Raw genomic sequence first — 14,986 nt, forward strand, 5'->3', positions numbered from 1 at the left:
GGATTACACCCGTCGCTCAGTCCTTCGCTAAACAGCGTGTCGCTAAATTTAGCTACGACGAGTATATATCCGTCGCTAACTTTAGCCACATAATATTCCGTCTCAAGTCTGTCGCTAGTTGCTGCAAATACTCTATCGCAAAGTCCGTCGCTACTTTCGTTGCAAACAGTCTGTTGCGGTGCTAATTATGGATACTTTTATCTGATACTAATTCTGTTGCAATATGTAATTATTTTTTCAAATCCTAATTAATTTTTCAATACAATATTTTTTTACATATTTAAATTTACAATATACTTATTTAAATAACTCATAAAACAAAGAGAACACTTTACGAATGATCATAAATAATTTTATTAATGAAAAAAATCCTATTTAGAGCTCAACAGCATGAATACAATTGTGCATTAAACATCTCCTAAAAGTCTACAAGATAATACTAACTATACATTTTCACCGTAGCGTGTCGAACATGTGCATTAAACGTCTCTAGCTAACCCTCGCTGTCGACTTTGATGAATCGCTTCAATGAAAGTCTGCAGACAAGCTAGCTTGGAGCCAAACACTGCCAACATCTTCATTAAGTAGCGCAAATGTCGTTGTCATGAAAGCCTCATCTCCACTAGCTAGCACATTCTTCTCATTGCACTTATATTCTTGAATCTTAATTTCCTTCTTCATCAATCTTGTGTGTCTTCGATGTGTTATATAAACGGTGCCTCTATGTTTCACCTGATACCATATAAATTGAGTAATAAATATACATAACATAAATTGAATTATATATATTATGATGTTGAAAGACATCAGAATTTAAAGAAAACTTTCGTGCTCCTAAGACCATTGATATCAAACAATATGGAGGGCAATTGGTAGTGCTCTAAAAGAAGCAATTAGATGAATAAAATAAAGAAAAATGAAAACAAAGAAAACATAGTCGCATATAAACCAAACACCTACATTCCCCTGAATTATCATTAGCACCCCCAATAACTAGTTGTTAATACGAAACCTTATATCATTACTAACACTAAAATTAAATTATATAGAAATATAAAATGACACAATAAAATACATCTTGTGAGCAATTAATTAATATGTCAGATTACTTACCTCCTCAATAGCATCAAGTTTTTGAACACCAGTTATGTGTTTCTGCACACACAAAAAAGAAAAAAAAAAGATTCCAAATGTATTATCTGAGTTATTGATCAAGTAATACTCCAAAGGTACAATTTTAAACTAAAGAAATGAGACTAAATAACATGTAAGAAATATGACTACTGAAGTAATCTTGACAAAACCATAAAAATAAAATACTAAAATGAAAACTTTCATTCACTTGGTCAATCACATGATCTTAAATTAAAAAAAAAAAAAAAAAAAAAAACAGAGAGAGAAAAATGGCATATGAAACTCTTATGTCAATACCCAATCAAGCAAAACATAAAGAAAGTACATAAAAATCATATGGTATGCCTACTCAATCATTTCGAGGAGATGAGAATGGTCGGTACCATCAATCTGAAGTCCGAAATTCAATTTGATAGTCATTTGAGACAGAATATTCATTCTCCAAAGCAATCTAAAATTGTATCTGAAACATAAAAACAATATTCATTATCCAAAGAAATTCAAAACTAAAACTAAAATATAATATTGATTCTCCAAAGTAATCCATTTGAAATCCAGAAAGTGAAATCAAAATTGAAACTCAAGTCTTATACTCTGATTGACTTCGATATGTTATTCTCTGCAAAATAGGAAATCATTATCATAAGTGGCACATAAACAATTCTTTAAACATAAGAACAATAAATCGAGCATATTAGGTAAGGTATTATGGAAGTACCTGAATGGAATAGGCAGGGTTATTAAAAGCAATATGAAATCTGAATACCCAATTAAGTATTAGGGCTTTTATCATTCCAATAATAAAATAATCAAAGAATAAAAATAAATCTAATTCAAAGTGAGAGGGTTTTTTCATATGTTAACAGGCGGCTTTAGGGCTTACCGTTGGATAGCATCGTTGCGGCGGTGTCTGGTGGGGATTAGAGAGACGATGTAGAGGGCGACGAAGCAGGCCGCAGGTGTATAACTAAAAATTTTCGGGACCTTTGCATCTTTGGCATTTTCGAAGACCGGAGAAGATGGGACATAAACGACGATGTAGGACGATCAATGGACGGATCATGGACGCCAGGATCGACGGCGAGGGGCTGAATCGAGATTAGTCTTGGGATGTTGGAAGAGAAAAGTGAAAACTGAAAAGTAATGGGAGATAAATAAATAAATTAATTAATAATTAATCATACTACATTAGCCATAAACATGTTATATGTTGCAAATTCCATTACAAAATATTTATTTCAGTAACCGATTTGTCATCCGTCGCTACTTTCTATCGCTATTAAATAAATTTTATAAACAAAGGGACGATTTTGTGTTCCGTTGCTAATGTCGTCGCTAGTTGCTTAGTTTAGAAACGAATCTCTTATCCGTCGCTAATGCTCGTCGCAAAATCACAATTTTCTAGTAGTGTTCCAAAGTGTTGGATAAATTTTCAATAATATCCCGCCAGGTCTAAGAATCCACGGAGTGCCTTGATTGTCGTCGGTGTAGGCCAATTGAGAACAACTTGTATCTTGGCAGGATCGACAACCACTCCTTTCTCTGAAATAATGTGTCCCAAGTAATCGACTTGTGTTACGCCAAATCTACATTTTGATTGCTTTGCAAATAATTTATTTGTATATAAAATTTTGAGTGCAATCTGCAAATGTGAAAGATGATCAGCCCAAGATTTGGAATAAATCAATATATCGTCAAAAAAAACCAAAATAAACATCCGTAGATATGGTCGAAATAGATCGTTCATCAAACTCTGAAATGTGGCGGGTGCATTAGTGATCCCAAAGGGCATGACCGTAAATTCATAATGCCCTTCATGTGTCCGAAATGCCGTTTTTGAAATGTCTTCCGACTTAACTCGAATTTGATGATATCCGGATCGTAAATCCAATTTTGAGAAGAATTTTGCCCCATATAATTCATCTAGCAATTCGTCAATGACCGGAATTGGATAGCGATCTTTGATTGTGATGGAATTTAGTGCCCTGTAATCCACATAAAAACGCCATGTCCCGTCAGCTTTATTAACCAACAATACCGGCGAGGAGAACGGGCTGGTGCTTGGTCGGATCAGCCCCCCTTGCAAGAGTTCTTTCACTAATTTTTCAATCTCAGCCTTCTGGTAATAAGGGTAGCGATAAGGTCGCACACTGATTGGTTCAGCATTGGCTTGTAAGGTAATACGATGGTCATGTGATCGTTTATGTGGTGGCTCAGTAGGGAGTGCAAATACTTGTGCAAATGGATCAAGAATCCCCTGCAATTCATATGGGTATATATTTCTTCCACTATTAGTTTCCATTGACTCAATCTGAAGCAGAAATCCATTACCTCGCATGCTATAAAATTCTTTATCGGTAAGAGCTGTAGCATTTGTTCGCCTTAGGCCTTGAAAGGTGTGTGGAACTCCTTTAACCTTGAAAGTCATCGTTAGCCGTTTATAGTCGGTTTCAATGGGTCCAAGAGTTTCTAGCCATTGTACACCGAGAACCATTTGACAAGCTGCGACCGGAAGAACGTAGTAATCGGCTGTGACGGCTTGACCTTGAATGCTCAGTGTAAGGGCTTGGCATTGGCCTGCACAGTCTATTTTCTCACGATTTGCAACTATCACCTGAAACTTCTTATCGCGGCTTACCGGTAATTTAAATTGAGACACCACACTATGATCAATTAAATTGTGAGTACTACCTCCACCAATGAGTACGGTAATATCCTTGTTCTTTAGTTTACCGACGACACGAATGGTTTGTGGGTGTTCCGGGCCTGCCATAGCATGAAAAGCAATTTCTGGAAGTGCTTCAAAGAGATCGGGTTCAATGGGAGTGAGATCCTCATTGTAGCTCGAGTCTTCAGGATATGGGTTATCCTCGATCATAAATAACTGGGGCCGCTCACATCGATGACCAGGTACAAATTTCTCGTCACAATAGTAGCATAATCCCTTTTCACGTCGCTCTCGTGCCTCTTCGTTGGTGATTCGACGAACGGGAATTTGGGCAGCAAGATTTAGTTTTCCTCGTTGATTGGGTGGAGGGCCTAGGATGCTCGTCGTGGGATTGCTTTTGGCTTTAGGAATTGCTTGTGTCGTTTGCAGGCGGAAGCTATGGGGAATTTTTCGATGTAACATGTTCCTTTCCTCCACAAGTCTTGCTACACCTATTGCATGAACTAGGGATTTAGGTTGTTTAATTTTAACATCAAGGCGGATCTCATCGGACAGACCTGCAATAAAACAACCGATTAAATATGTTTCGGGAAGACCATCTACTTGATCAGATAGTTTTTCAAAAGCTTCTTGATATGCTGCCACCGTTGTAGTTTGTCTAAGGCGGGTTAAAGCTTCAGAGGGATTTTCATAATCCGTTGGTCCAAAGCGGCGGATAACAGCCTTGGAAAATTCGTCCCACGTCAAGGGCCCTCGAAACTTTGTCAACCATCGATGCCACTGCAAGGCAATCCCTCCAAGATGAAACGAAGCAAGCTGAACTTGTTGTTCCGAGGAAATGTTTTGGAACTCGAAATACTGCTCAGCCTTGTAGATCCACCCCGTTGGATCTTCTCCGATAAATTTCGGAAAGAATAACTTAACGTGGTGAGTGTTTTGCTCGATGATGGTGTTCGTTAGGTTGCGGCGGTTGGATGTTTCTCCATATGAGAATAGATTGGTTTCAGCAGATGATTGGGTTTGTTCCAATCGTAAGGCTTTTATTTCATTAAGAATTCGCTCAAATCGAGACTCGTGATTGGCTAGTATCTCGCCAACTTCATTACGAAGTTAGAACTTCGATTTGTTGCGTGTCTCCATGGAGCCTGGTTCTGATGGTTCTGATACCACTGATATGTTAATTTGTGAGATTAGATAAGAAGTAGAAGAATAGGAGAATAGAAGAATCAAGAAGAAGAGTAATTGAGTAGGAAGGTATTTTTATTCATATCCAGTATTGTATATGTCCCAAGCTATATATACAATCTACTAGTAAACTAACCATGAGAAATAATGGCGATTAAAAAGGAAACAAATCCAAAAGAATAGGGAACCACTAATCACGTGAGTTCCATTTATTTAGCAACTAATTAACAACAATGACTAAGTCTTCTCCAGTCCATGTTGGCAATTAAAACATAGCATTAGTCTAGTTAGTTTCCAATGCTGTTACGGATTTAGATGTCATGTGATGATGCATGGCGTTTCTTTGTGTCGTTGTATATATATATATATATATATATATATATATATATATATATATCATTGTTGTATGAATGTATGTATCTAAACATTCATGGATGTATTCTTCTTATATTTTTAGTACGGCCAATAATAATTGATTTTAGTATTGTTATAACATATATTATACATACTTGTGCTGCTGCTGCTACCAGTAATAATTAATTAATTAATTCAATGTTGTTTATTTAAAGCTTGAATGATGTTGTTTTTGTTTCTTTTTTTTTTTCTTTTCTTTTTCCTTTTTTTTGGGACTACAATGCAATTTATTCAGAGATAAATAAAATAAAAAATGATGGGGGAACAGTTGACCAAGTAATAATTAAGTCATTTAACACTGTAAATTTTCATCTAACATGAGTAACATACCCATGAGAATATATATATATATATATATATATATATATATATATATATATATATATATATATATATATATATATATATATATATATATATATATATATATATATATATCCATTATCTCATCATTAAACTTCATTCTTATTTTATCACTTACACTCACCCTCTCCTTTCCTTGTACGGCAAAATACAAATAATGAAGAAGCTCAAATGGGCGATGGACGGCAGATTTTGGGAGGTTGACCTAACCACGGCTGTGACTGTTGACAGAGTTGCTCGGCCGACACTGGAGGACCTCATTCCTTTCGGGTTGAGCCGTGGGACAAGTCTTTCTCGTCCCAAGCATATTGATTTCTTCCGGAGATTCATATCTATGCCCTTTGTTCCCTCTTTCTCCAATTGCAACGGACTCTCTTTCCACCGCCTAATCTCTCTCCCTCTCCCTCCCTTTGCTCGCGACACCTGGTATGCCCTTCCCCTCCTCTCCATGATCAATTACTCAATAACAAATTGTGTATACATATAAATTTTGGGGAAAAATGAATTGACGTCGAATAATATGTGAAAAGTTATGGAGCTTTCCAACATTACTTGGACGCTTTGATGTGCACAAGTTCACATCTACTCTCCCACCAAGGCAAAGTCAACAACAAGAGAACTCCGATGCATCTTTTTTGCATACTATTTGGACACATGTTTTGAACCCAAGCTTCTATGCTCTGAATTTCTGTTTGGAATGGTTTTTAATACCTGAAGATACATTGCTACTCAGCCTTGAAAAATGCGGTAGTGACGATATTATTCCTAGGAAGAAGGTTGTACTTCATCAAAAGGCAAAACCTCTTCTGTTCTTGCATATATCTGTTTTCCATCGAGACTTATTATTATAACATACGATACATGTTTGTTGTTGTTGTTGCAGTTATGCGATCATAATCTCACTATCGAGGCAGCTTCCCCGACACTCTTTGTCGATGGTCTTGGCAATTACTGGGATGTTCTCTTCACACTGGGGTTGGATTTTTCATCACTACGTTCTTCTGATTCTGGGATGAGCTGTCATTTCTGCATCAACCATACTTCAGGTTCCTTCCATAAGTATGATACGAGCCTTGTATCCGTACATGTTGTACCTCCTAGTTTGCTTCCTGGTTTGTGCGCTAAATGTGCCTTTTCCTTCAATAAAAACTTTGACATTTGGAGGAGCCAAGCACCAAAGACAAAATTGGAGCAACCCTATGATATATTTCTCTATAATCTTCATATTTCAGCATCCGCAACCTTAGGTAGTTTTGAATGCTTTTTGGTCCAAGGAGAACAAATTACTTACTTTTTTGGGAGTATTTTTATTTGCTTTCCCATTCCATTTTAACTCTTTCGCTAAGACCATGACATGGATGTTTATTATATGCAATTTCGGTGCTTATCCTGATCCAATCGAGTCACTTGATTGCATATTTAGTTATACGTCTACTTTCCCATGCTTCTTAGTACATGGATCTTTCTAACATCAATTTTTTTTTCTACTTTAGGAATTCTAATAACTGCATCCCTTGGAGAGAATTCTGTTAGAGCCAAGGCAGAAGATGGATGGTTTGGATTTCAAGCCAAATGAGAAAATTCTGCCCTTGTAGCTGATCTTTTTGCATCAGCATCACTCTCCTCTTAACATGGAAATTTCCAGAAGGTCTCTTTGGACCTTACCCGTATTAATGCACGTGTAGATATTCCTTCCTTGTCAAAATTCGTAGTTGGTGCCTCTCGGTTAGCTATGGATCTTTACAACACTCGTCAAGCACCAAGTATTGATGAAATCCAGGCTATTTGTCCATCTGCCAGCCTTTCAATTCAGCATAAGGTATTATTTATGTACCTTTTGATATATCACTGCTAGATAAATAAATAGCACTGGAGCTTTGTGTTTTAGAAGGGGTGTGCGTAAGCCCGTAGAACTATTTTCAAACTAAGGGCAACTTTATCTCTTATAATTTTAAAAATATGAACTATTAAAAATAGTAGAGCATATGGGAGATTCCTGTATGTGATTTCTTCTACGTAAAATGAGATGTTGGACCTTTCATACTAATTGCAGATTCATGTGATTTTTTCTTCTTCAACTGCCTTTTATCGTTCATCTTTCTAAATCCAATCAAACCTCTATAACCACTTACCTGTGACATTTTGCGAAAAAAAAAATGCAAATTTGTGGACCTTTGAGCTTTAGAATTGATTGTGGGGTGAGTGTCGATATGAAGAAGAAGAAAGAGCGGTGGTATATGAATGTGATAAATGATCTTGTTTATGTTGTTGAATATGCATTACAAGTTATTGGTTCTGCAAAAGCTGTAGCTTGGTATTCCTCCACGCAAAGAGAGTTCATGATTGAACTCCGATTCTTCGAGACATGATTTAATTGCAATTGGTTCACTTCTTTATCTAAACCATTTTTTTACTATTGGTTATGTAAGTTATTTTAGTCCAAAATAACTTTTACATTCACTCCCGCCATTAACAGGAACTAATTTTTTTTAGATTAAATGTATTTTTTTTGTAATTGTTTTGTTACTAGTATAGAGTTGATTGTTGTAGATTTTGCATTGGGTGCTTCATGTTGCTCGCCGCTCGGCATATGCTGACAATGTTGTTCCATGACACGAGTAGGTGATAAAGCACAATATATGTATATAGTACCATATCATGTGTTATCAGGTGCCAACCGTGGACGAACAATTTCTTGTAACGATGCAGATTGAGAAGTATGTCTTTCCAGTAATTATTAATCCGCTCATGTCATCATGTCACTCTTTTACATACTTAAAGTAGTAATGTAGTTGTTGCAAAAAGAAAAAAATATAATTAACTTGTGAAAGAAAAAAATATAATTAACTTGTGAAAGAAACAAAATGCATGCAGGTATGCAGATACATATACGTCAAGGTTTTTAAATTCCTGCATTATACCCCATTCATGTAATTCCGAGCCCAAGAATATGTAATGTTAGTAGTCGATGTATGTAAATATGTTATGTCGATCAAATGATTAATGATGGTTCTCGTATTCTGCAATTTGTAATTGGTGCTGACTCTTGCACACGACTCGTACTCGTTCCACCACCCCAACCGCAGAGATGCAGACAATGAAGATGAAGAATAGTAAATCTGCTGCAAGCAATGGCCATTGTATACTTTCTTAGTTTAGTTAGTTTCAAGTGGTGTTATGTACATTAGATTTAGATGTCATGTGATGATGCATGCCTTTTCTTTGTGTTGTTGTCAATACACACACACACACACACACACACACACACATATATATATATATATATATATATATATATATATATATATATATATATATATATATATATATATATATATATATATATATATATATATATATATATATATATATATATTTGTCATTGTTGTATGTATGTATGTATCTACAACATTCATGCATGTATTCTTCTTATATTTTTATTACGGCAAATAATAATTGATTTTAGTATTGTTACAACATATATTATACATACTTGTGCTGCTGCTGCTATCAGTAATAATTAATTAATTAATTCAGTGTTGTTTATTTAAAGCTTGAATGATGTTGTTGTTGTTGTTGTTGTTGTTGTTGTTGTTTTTTTTTTCTTTTCTTTTTTCTTTTTTTTGGGGACTAAAATGCAATTTATTTAGAGATAAAAAAATTAAAAAATGATGGGTTGACATTTGACCCAATAATAATTAGGTGATTTAACACTGTAAATTTCATCTAACATAAGTAACATAACCATGAGAATATATATATATATATATATATATATATATATATATATATATATTTCTGATGATCTGGTGATGGATGGCTAATTTCATATTATCTCATCATAAAACTTCATTCTTATTTTATCACTTACACTCACACTTTCCTTTCCTTGTACGTCCAAAAAGGAATAATGTAGAAGCTGAGATGGGCGATGGACAGCATATTCTGGGAGGTTGACCTAACCACGGCGGTGACTGTTGACGGAGTTGCTCGGCCGGCACCGGAGGACCTCATTTCTTTAGGGTTGAGCCGTGGGACAAGGGTTTCTCGTCCCAAGCAGATTGATTTCCTCCAGAGATTCATGTCTATGCCATTTGTCCCCTCTTTCTCCAATTCTAACGGACTCTCTTTCCACCGCCTAATCTCTCTCCATCTCCCTCTCTTTGCTCGCAACACCTGGTATGCCCTTCCCATCCTCTCCATGTTCAATTACTCAAAAACCAATTGTGTATACATATAACTTTTGGGGGAAAATTAAAATTAAAATGAATTGACGTCGAATAATATGTGAAAAGGTATGCGGGTTTCCAACATTGCTTGGACGCTTTGATGTGCACAAGTTCACATCTTCTCTCCCACCAAGGCAAAGTCAACAACAAGAGAACTCCGATGCATCTTTTTTGTATACTATTTGGACACATGTTTTGAACCCAAGCTTCTATGCTCTCAATTTCTGTTCGGAATGGTTTTTAATACCTGAAGATACATTGCTACTCAGCCTTGAAAAATGCGGTAGTGACGATATTATTCCTAGGAAGAAGGTTGTACTTCATCAAAAGGCAAAACCTCTTCTGTTCTTGCATATATCTGTTTTCCATCGAGACTTATTATTATAACATACGATACATGTTTGTTGTTGTTGTTGCAGTTATGCGATCATAATCTCACTATCGAGGCAGCTTCTCCGACACTCTTTGTCGATGGTCTTGGCAATTACTGGGATGTTCCCTTCACATTGGGGTTGGATTTTTCATCACTACTTTCTTTTGATTCTGGGATGAGCTGTCATTTCTGCATCAACCATACTTCAGGTTCCCCCCCATAAGTATGATACGAACCCCGTATCCGTACATGTACCTCCTAAGTCCTAATTTTCTTTCTGGTTTGTGAGCCAAATGTGCCTTTTCCTTCAAGAAAAAGACGAATATGGTGCAACCCTATGATATATTTCTCTCTAATCCTCATATTTCAGCATCCACAATCATAGGTAGTTTTGAATGCTTTTTGGTCCAAGGAGAACGAATTACTTACTTGTTTGGGAGTATTTTTATTTTCTTTTCCATTCCATTTTAACTCTTTGGCTAAGACCATGGCATGGATGTTTATTATATGCACTTTCGGTGCTTATCTTGAACCAATCGAGTAACTTGATTACATATTTTGTAATACGTCTACTTTCCCATGCTTCTTAGTACATGGATCTTTCTAACATCAATTTTTTTTCTACTTTAGGAATTTTAATAACTGTATTCCTTGGACATAATTCTGTTAGTGCCAAGGCAGAAGATGGATGGTTTGGATTTCAAGCCAAATGAGTCAATTATGCCCTTTCAGCTGATCTTTTTGCATCTGCATCACTCTCCGCTCAACATGGAATTTCTATGAGGTCTTTTTGAACCTTACCCGTATTAATGCATGTGTAGATGTTTCTTTCGTGTCAAATTTAGTAGTTGGTGCCTCTCGGTTAGCTGTGGATATTTACAACTCTAGTCAAGCACCAAGTGTTGAAGCAATCCAGGCTATTTGTCATTCTGCCAGCCTTTCAATTCAGTAGAAGATATTATTTACCTACCTTTGATATGTCGCTGCTAGATAGATAGATATCACTAGAGCTTTGTGTTTTAGAAGGGGTGTGCGTAAGCCCATAGTACTATTTTCAAAATAAAGGCAACTTTATCTTTTCAAATTTTAAAATATGGACTATGAAAAATAGTAGAGCATATGAGACATTTCTATGTGTGATTTCTTTTACGTAAAATGAGATGTTGGACCTTTAATACTAATTGCAGATTCATGTGATTTCTGCTTCTTCAACTGTCTTTTATCGTTCAAGTTTCTAAATCCAATTAAACCTCTACAACCACTTACCTGTGACATTTTGCGAAAATAAAAATGCAGATTTGTGGACCTTTGAGCATTAGAATTGATGGTGGGGTGAGTGTTGATATGATGAAGAAGAAAGAGCGGTGGTATATAAATGTGATAAATGATCCTGTTTATGCTGTTGAATATGCATTACAAGTTCTTTGTTTTGCAAAGGCTGTACCTTTATGTTCCCCCACGCAAAGACATGATTGAACTCCGATTCTTCAAGACATGATTTAATTGCAATTGTTTCACTTCTTTATCTAAACCATTTTTTTACTGTTGGTAATGTAAGTTATTTTAGCCCAAAATAACTTTTACATTTACTCCCGCCATTAACTGGACTTAATGTTTTTTAGATTACTTGTATTTTTTTGTAATTGTTTTGTTAGTAGTATGGAGTTGATTGTTGTAGGTGGTTTATTCAATGCCTAATGTTGCTCGCTCGGCATATGCTGACAATGTTGTTCCAGGACATGAGTAGGTGATAGAGCACAAAACATGTATATAGTACCATAGCATGTGTTATCTGATGCCAACCGTGGACGGACGATTTCATGTAACGATGCAGATTGAGTATGTCTTTCCAGTAATTATTAATCCGCTCATGTCATCATGTCACTCTTTTACAAACTTAAAGTAGTAATGTAGTAGTTGTAAAATGTATTCTTCTTATATTTTTAGTACGACCAATAATAATTGATTTTAGTATTGTTACAACATATATTATACATACTTGTGCTACTACAGCAATCAGTAATAATTAATTAAATAATTCAATATTGTTTATTTAAACCTTGAATGATGTTGTTGTTTTTTTTTTTTTTTTTACTTTTCGTTTTCCTTTGTTGGCGACTAAAATGACCTTTATTAAGAGATAAATAAAATAAAAATGATGGGTTGACATTTGAACCACGACAGATTTTGGGAGGTTGAACTAACCACGGCTCTGACTGTTGACGAAGTTGCTCGGCCGGCACCGGAGGACCTCATTCCTTTAGGGTTGAGCGTGGGACAAGTCTTTATCGTCCCAAGCATATTGATATCTTCCTGAGATTCATGTCTATGCCCTTTGTTCCCTCTTTCTCCAATTGTAACGGACTCTCTTTCCACCGCCTAATCTCTCTCCCTCGCCCTTCCTTTGCTCGCGACAGCTGGTATGCCCTTCCCCTTCTCTCCATGATCAATTACTCAAAAACAAATTGTGTATACATATAAATATTGGGGGAAAATGAATTGACGTCGAATAATATGTTAAAAGTTATGCACGTTTTCAACATTGCTTGGAGGCTTTGATGTGCACAAGTTCACATCTTCTCTCCCAACAAGGCAAAGTCAACAACAAGAGAACTCCGATGCATCTTTTTTGCATACTGTTTGGGCACATGTTTTGAACCCAAGCTTCTTTGCTCTCAATTTCTGTTCGGAATGGCTGTTAACACCTGAAGATACATTCCTACTCAGCCTCGAAAAACGCGGTAGTGAAGACATCATTCCTAGGAAGAAGGATGTACTTCATCACAAGGCAATACCTCTTCTGTTCTTGCATATATTTGTTTTCCATCGAGACTTATTAGTATACAATAAGATACTTGGTTGTTGTTGTTATTGCAGTTCTCCGATCATAATCTCACTATCGTGGCACCTTCTCCGATACTCTTTTTCTATGGTCTTGGCAATTACTGAGATGTTCCCTTCACATTGGGGTTGGAGTTTTCATCACTACATTCTTCTGATTCTGGGATGAGCTGTCATTTCTACATCAACCATACTTCAGGTTCCCCCATAAGTATGATACGAACCTTGTATCCATACATGTTGTACCTCCTAGTCTGTTTCCTGGTTTGTGCGCCTAATGTGCCTTCTCCTTCAAGAAAAACTTTGACACTTGGAGGAGCGAAATACCAAAGACGAAATTGGTGCAACCCTATGATATATTTTTCTCCAATCCTCATATTTCAGCATCTGCAATCATTGGTAGTTTTTAATGCTTTTTGGTCCAAGGAGAACAAATCACTTACTTTTTTGGGAGTATTTTGACTTGCTTTTCCATTCCATTTTAACTCTTTGGTTAAGACTATGGCATGGATGTTTATTATATGCACTTTCGGTGCTTATCCTGAACCAATGGAGTCACTTGATTGCATATTTTGTTATACGTCTACATTCCCATGCTTCTTAGTACATGGATCTTTCTAACATCAATTTTTTTTTCTTTCTTTTTTCTAATTTATGAATTGTAATAAATGCATCCCTTGGAAAAAAATCTGTTAGAGCCAAGGCAGAAGGTGGATGGTTTGGATTTCAAGCCAAATGAGCAAATTCTGCCCTTTCAGCTAATCTTTTTGCATCTGCATCACTCTCCGCATAACATGGAAATTTCGAGAAGGTCTTTTTTGGACCTTACCCATATTAATGCACGTGTAGATGTTCCTTCCATGTCAAAATTTGTAGTTGGTGCCTCTCGGTTAGCTATGGATCTCTACAACTCTCGTCAAGCACCAAGTGTTGAAGAAATCCAGGCTATTTGTCATTCTGCCAACCTTTCAATTCAGCATAAGGTATTATTTCTGTACCTTTGATATGTCACTGCTAGATATATTAATAGCACTGGATTTTTGTATTTTAGAATGGGTGTGCGTAAGCCTGTAGTACTATTTTCAAACTAAGGGCAACTTTATCTCTTAAAATTTTAAGTATATGAACTATGAAAAATAGTACAACATATGGGAGATTCTTGTATGTGATTTCTTCAATATCAAATGAAGTGTTGGACCTTTAATACTAATTGCAGATTCATGTGATTTTTGCTTCTTCAACTGCCTTTTATCGTTCACGTTTCTAAATCTAATTAAACCTATATAACCACTTACCTATGACATTTTGCGAAAATAAAAATGCAGATTTGTGGACCTTTGAGAATTAGAATTGATTGTGGGGTGAGTGTTGATATGACGAAGAAGAAAGAGCGGTGGTATATGAATGTGATAAATGATCTTGTTTATGCTGTTGAATATGCATTACAAGTTCTTGGTTCTGCAAAAGCTGTAGCTTGGTATTCCCCCACGCAAAGAGAGTTCATGATTGAACTCCGATTCTTCGAGACATGATTTAATTGCAATTGGTTCACTTCTTTATCTAAACAATTTTTTTTCCTGTTGGTAATGAAAGTTACTTTAGTCCAAAATAACTTTTACATTCACTCCCACCATTAACTGGAACTAATTTTTTTTAGATTAAATGTATTTTTTTGTAATTGTTTTGTTAGTAGTATAGAGTTGATTCTTGTAGGTTTTGCATTGGATGCTTAATGTTGCTCGCCGCTCGGCATAAGCTGACAATGTTGTTCCATGACAC

At 35.9% G+C, this 14,986-nt stretch overlaps 1 protein-coding gene, 1 long non-coding RNA gene and 2 pseudogenes across 5 annotated transcripts; 2 read left to right on the top strand and 2 right to left on the bottom strand.

The window, feature by feature from the left end:
- Positions 1-311: 311 nt before the first annotated feature.
- Positions 312-2,171, bottom strand: LOC148771663 (uncharacterized). Of its 3 annotated transcripts, XR_016030505.1 has the most exons (5): positions 2,018-2,171; positions 1,728-1,753; positions 1,518-1,597; positions 1,114-1,155; positions 312-732 (listed from the first exon to the last, which is right to left on the bottom strand). It is a non-coding gene; the product is annotated as an uncharacterized LOC148771663 (long non-coding RNA). The 3 variants fall into 3 exon arrangements; XR_016030504.1 differs by lacking the exon at positions 1,728-1,753; XR_016030503.1 differs by having other exon boundaries at positions 1,518-1,753.
- Positions 2,172-2,566: 395 nt separating this feature from the next.
- LOC148771664 (uncharacterized) lies at positions 2,567-5,735 on the bottom strand. The gene is made up of 2 exons (XM_088815167.1): positions 5,732-5,735; positions 2,567-4,884 (listed from the first exon to the last, which is right to left on the bottom strand). The coding sequence occupies exons 1-2, from the start codon at positions 5,733-5,735 to the stop codon at positions 2,567-2,569; spliced, it is 2,322 nt and encodes a 773-aa protein (XP_088671293.1).
- A 186-nt stretch (positions 5,736-5,921) lies between these two features.
- LOC148771665 (protein TRIGALACTOSYLDIACYLGLYCEROL 4, chloroplastic-like) lies at positions 5,922-8,224 on the top strand (annotated as a pseudogene).
- Positions 8,225-9,695: 1,471 nt separating this feature from the next.
- On the top strand, positions 9,696-14,924 carry LOC148771666 (protein TRIGALACTOSYLDIACYLGLYCEROL 4, chloroplastic-like; annotated as a pseudogene). Its single transcript, XR_016030157.1, has 12 exons — positions 9,696-9,943; positions 10,060-10,127; positions 10,247-10,305; positions 10,413-10,575; positions 11,188-11,282; positions 11,663-11,806; positions 12,045-12,109; positions 12,551-12,647; positions 12,891-13,154; positions 13,244-13,610; positions 13,868-14,190; positions 14,533-14,924. The product of XR_016030157.1 is annotated as a protein TRIGALACTOSYLDIACYLGLYCEROL 4, chloroplastic-like (transcript).
- The last annotated feature ends 62 nt before the right edge of the window (positions 14,925-14,986 follow it).

Source organism: Erythranthe guttata, chromosome 3 (assembly GCF_056151865.1).
Source record: "Erythranthe guttata isolate IM_541 chromosome 3, IM_541, whole genome shotgun sequence".
Lineage (NCBI taxonomy): Eukaryota > Viridiplantae > Streptophyta > Magnoliopsida > Lamiales > Phrymaceae > Erythranthe > Erythranthe guttata.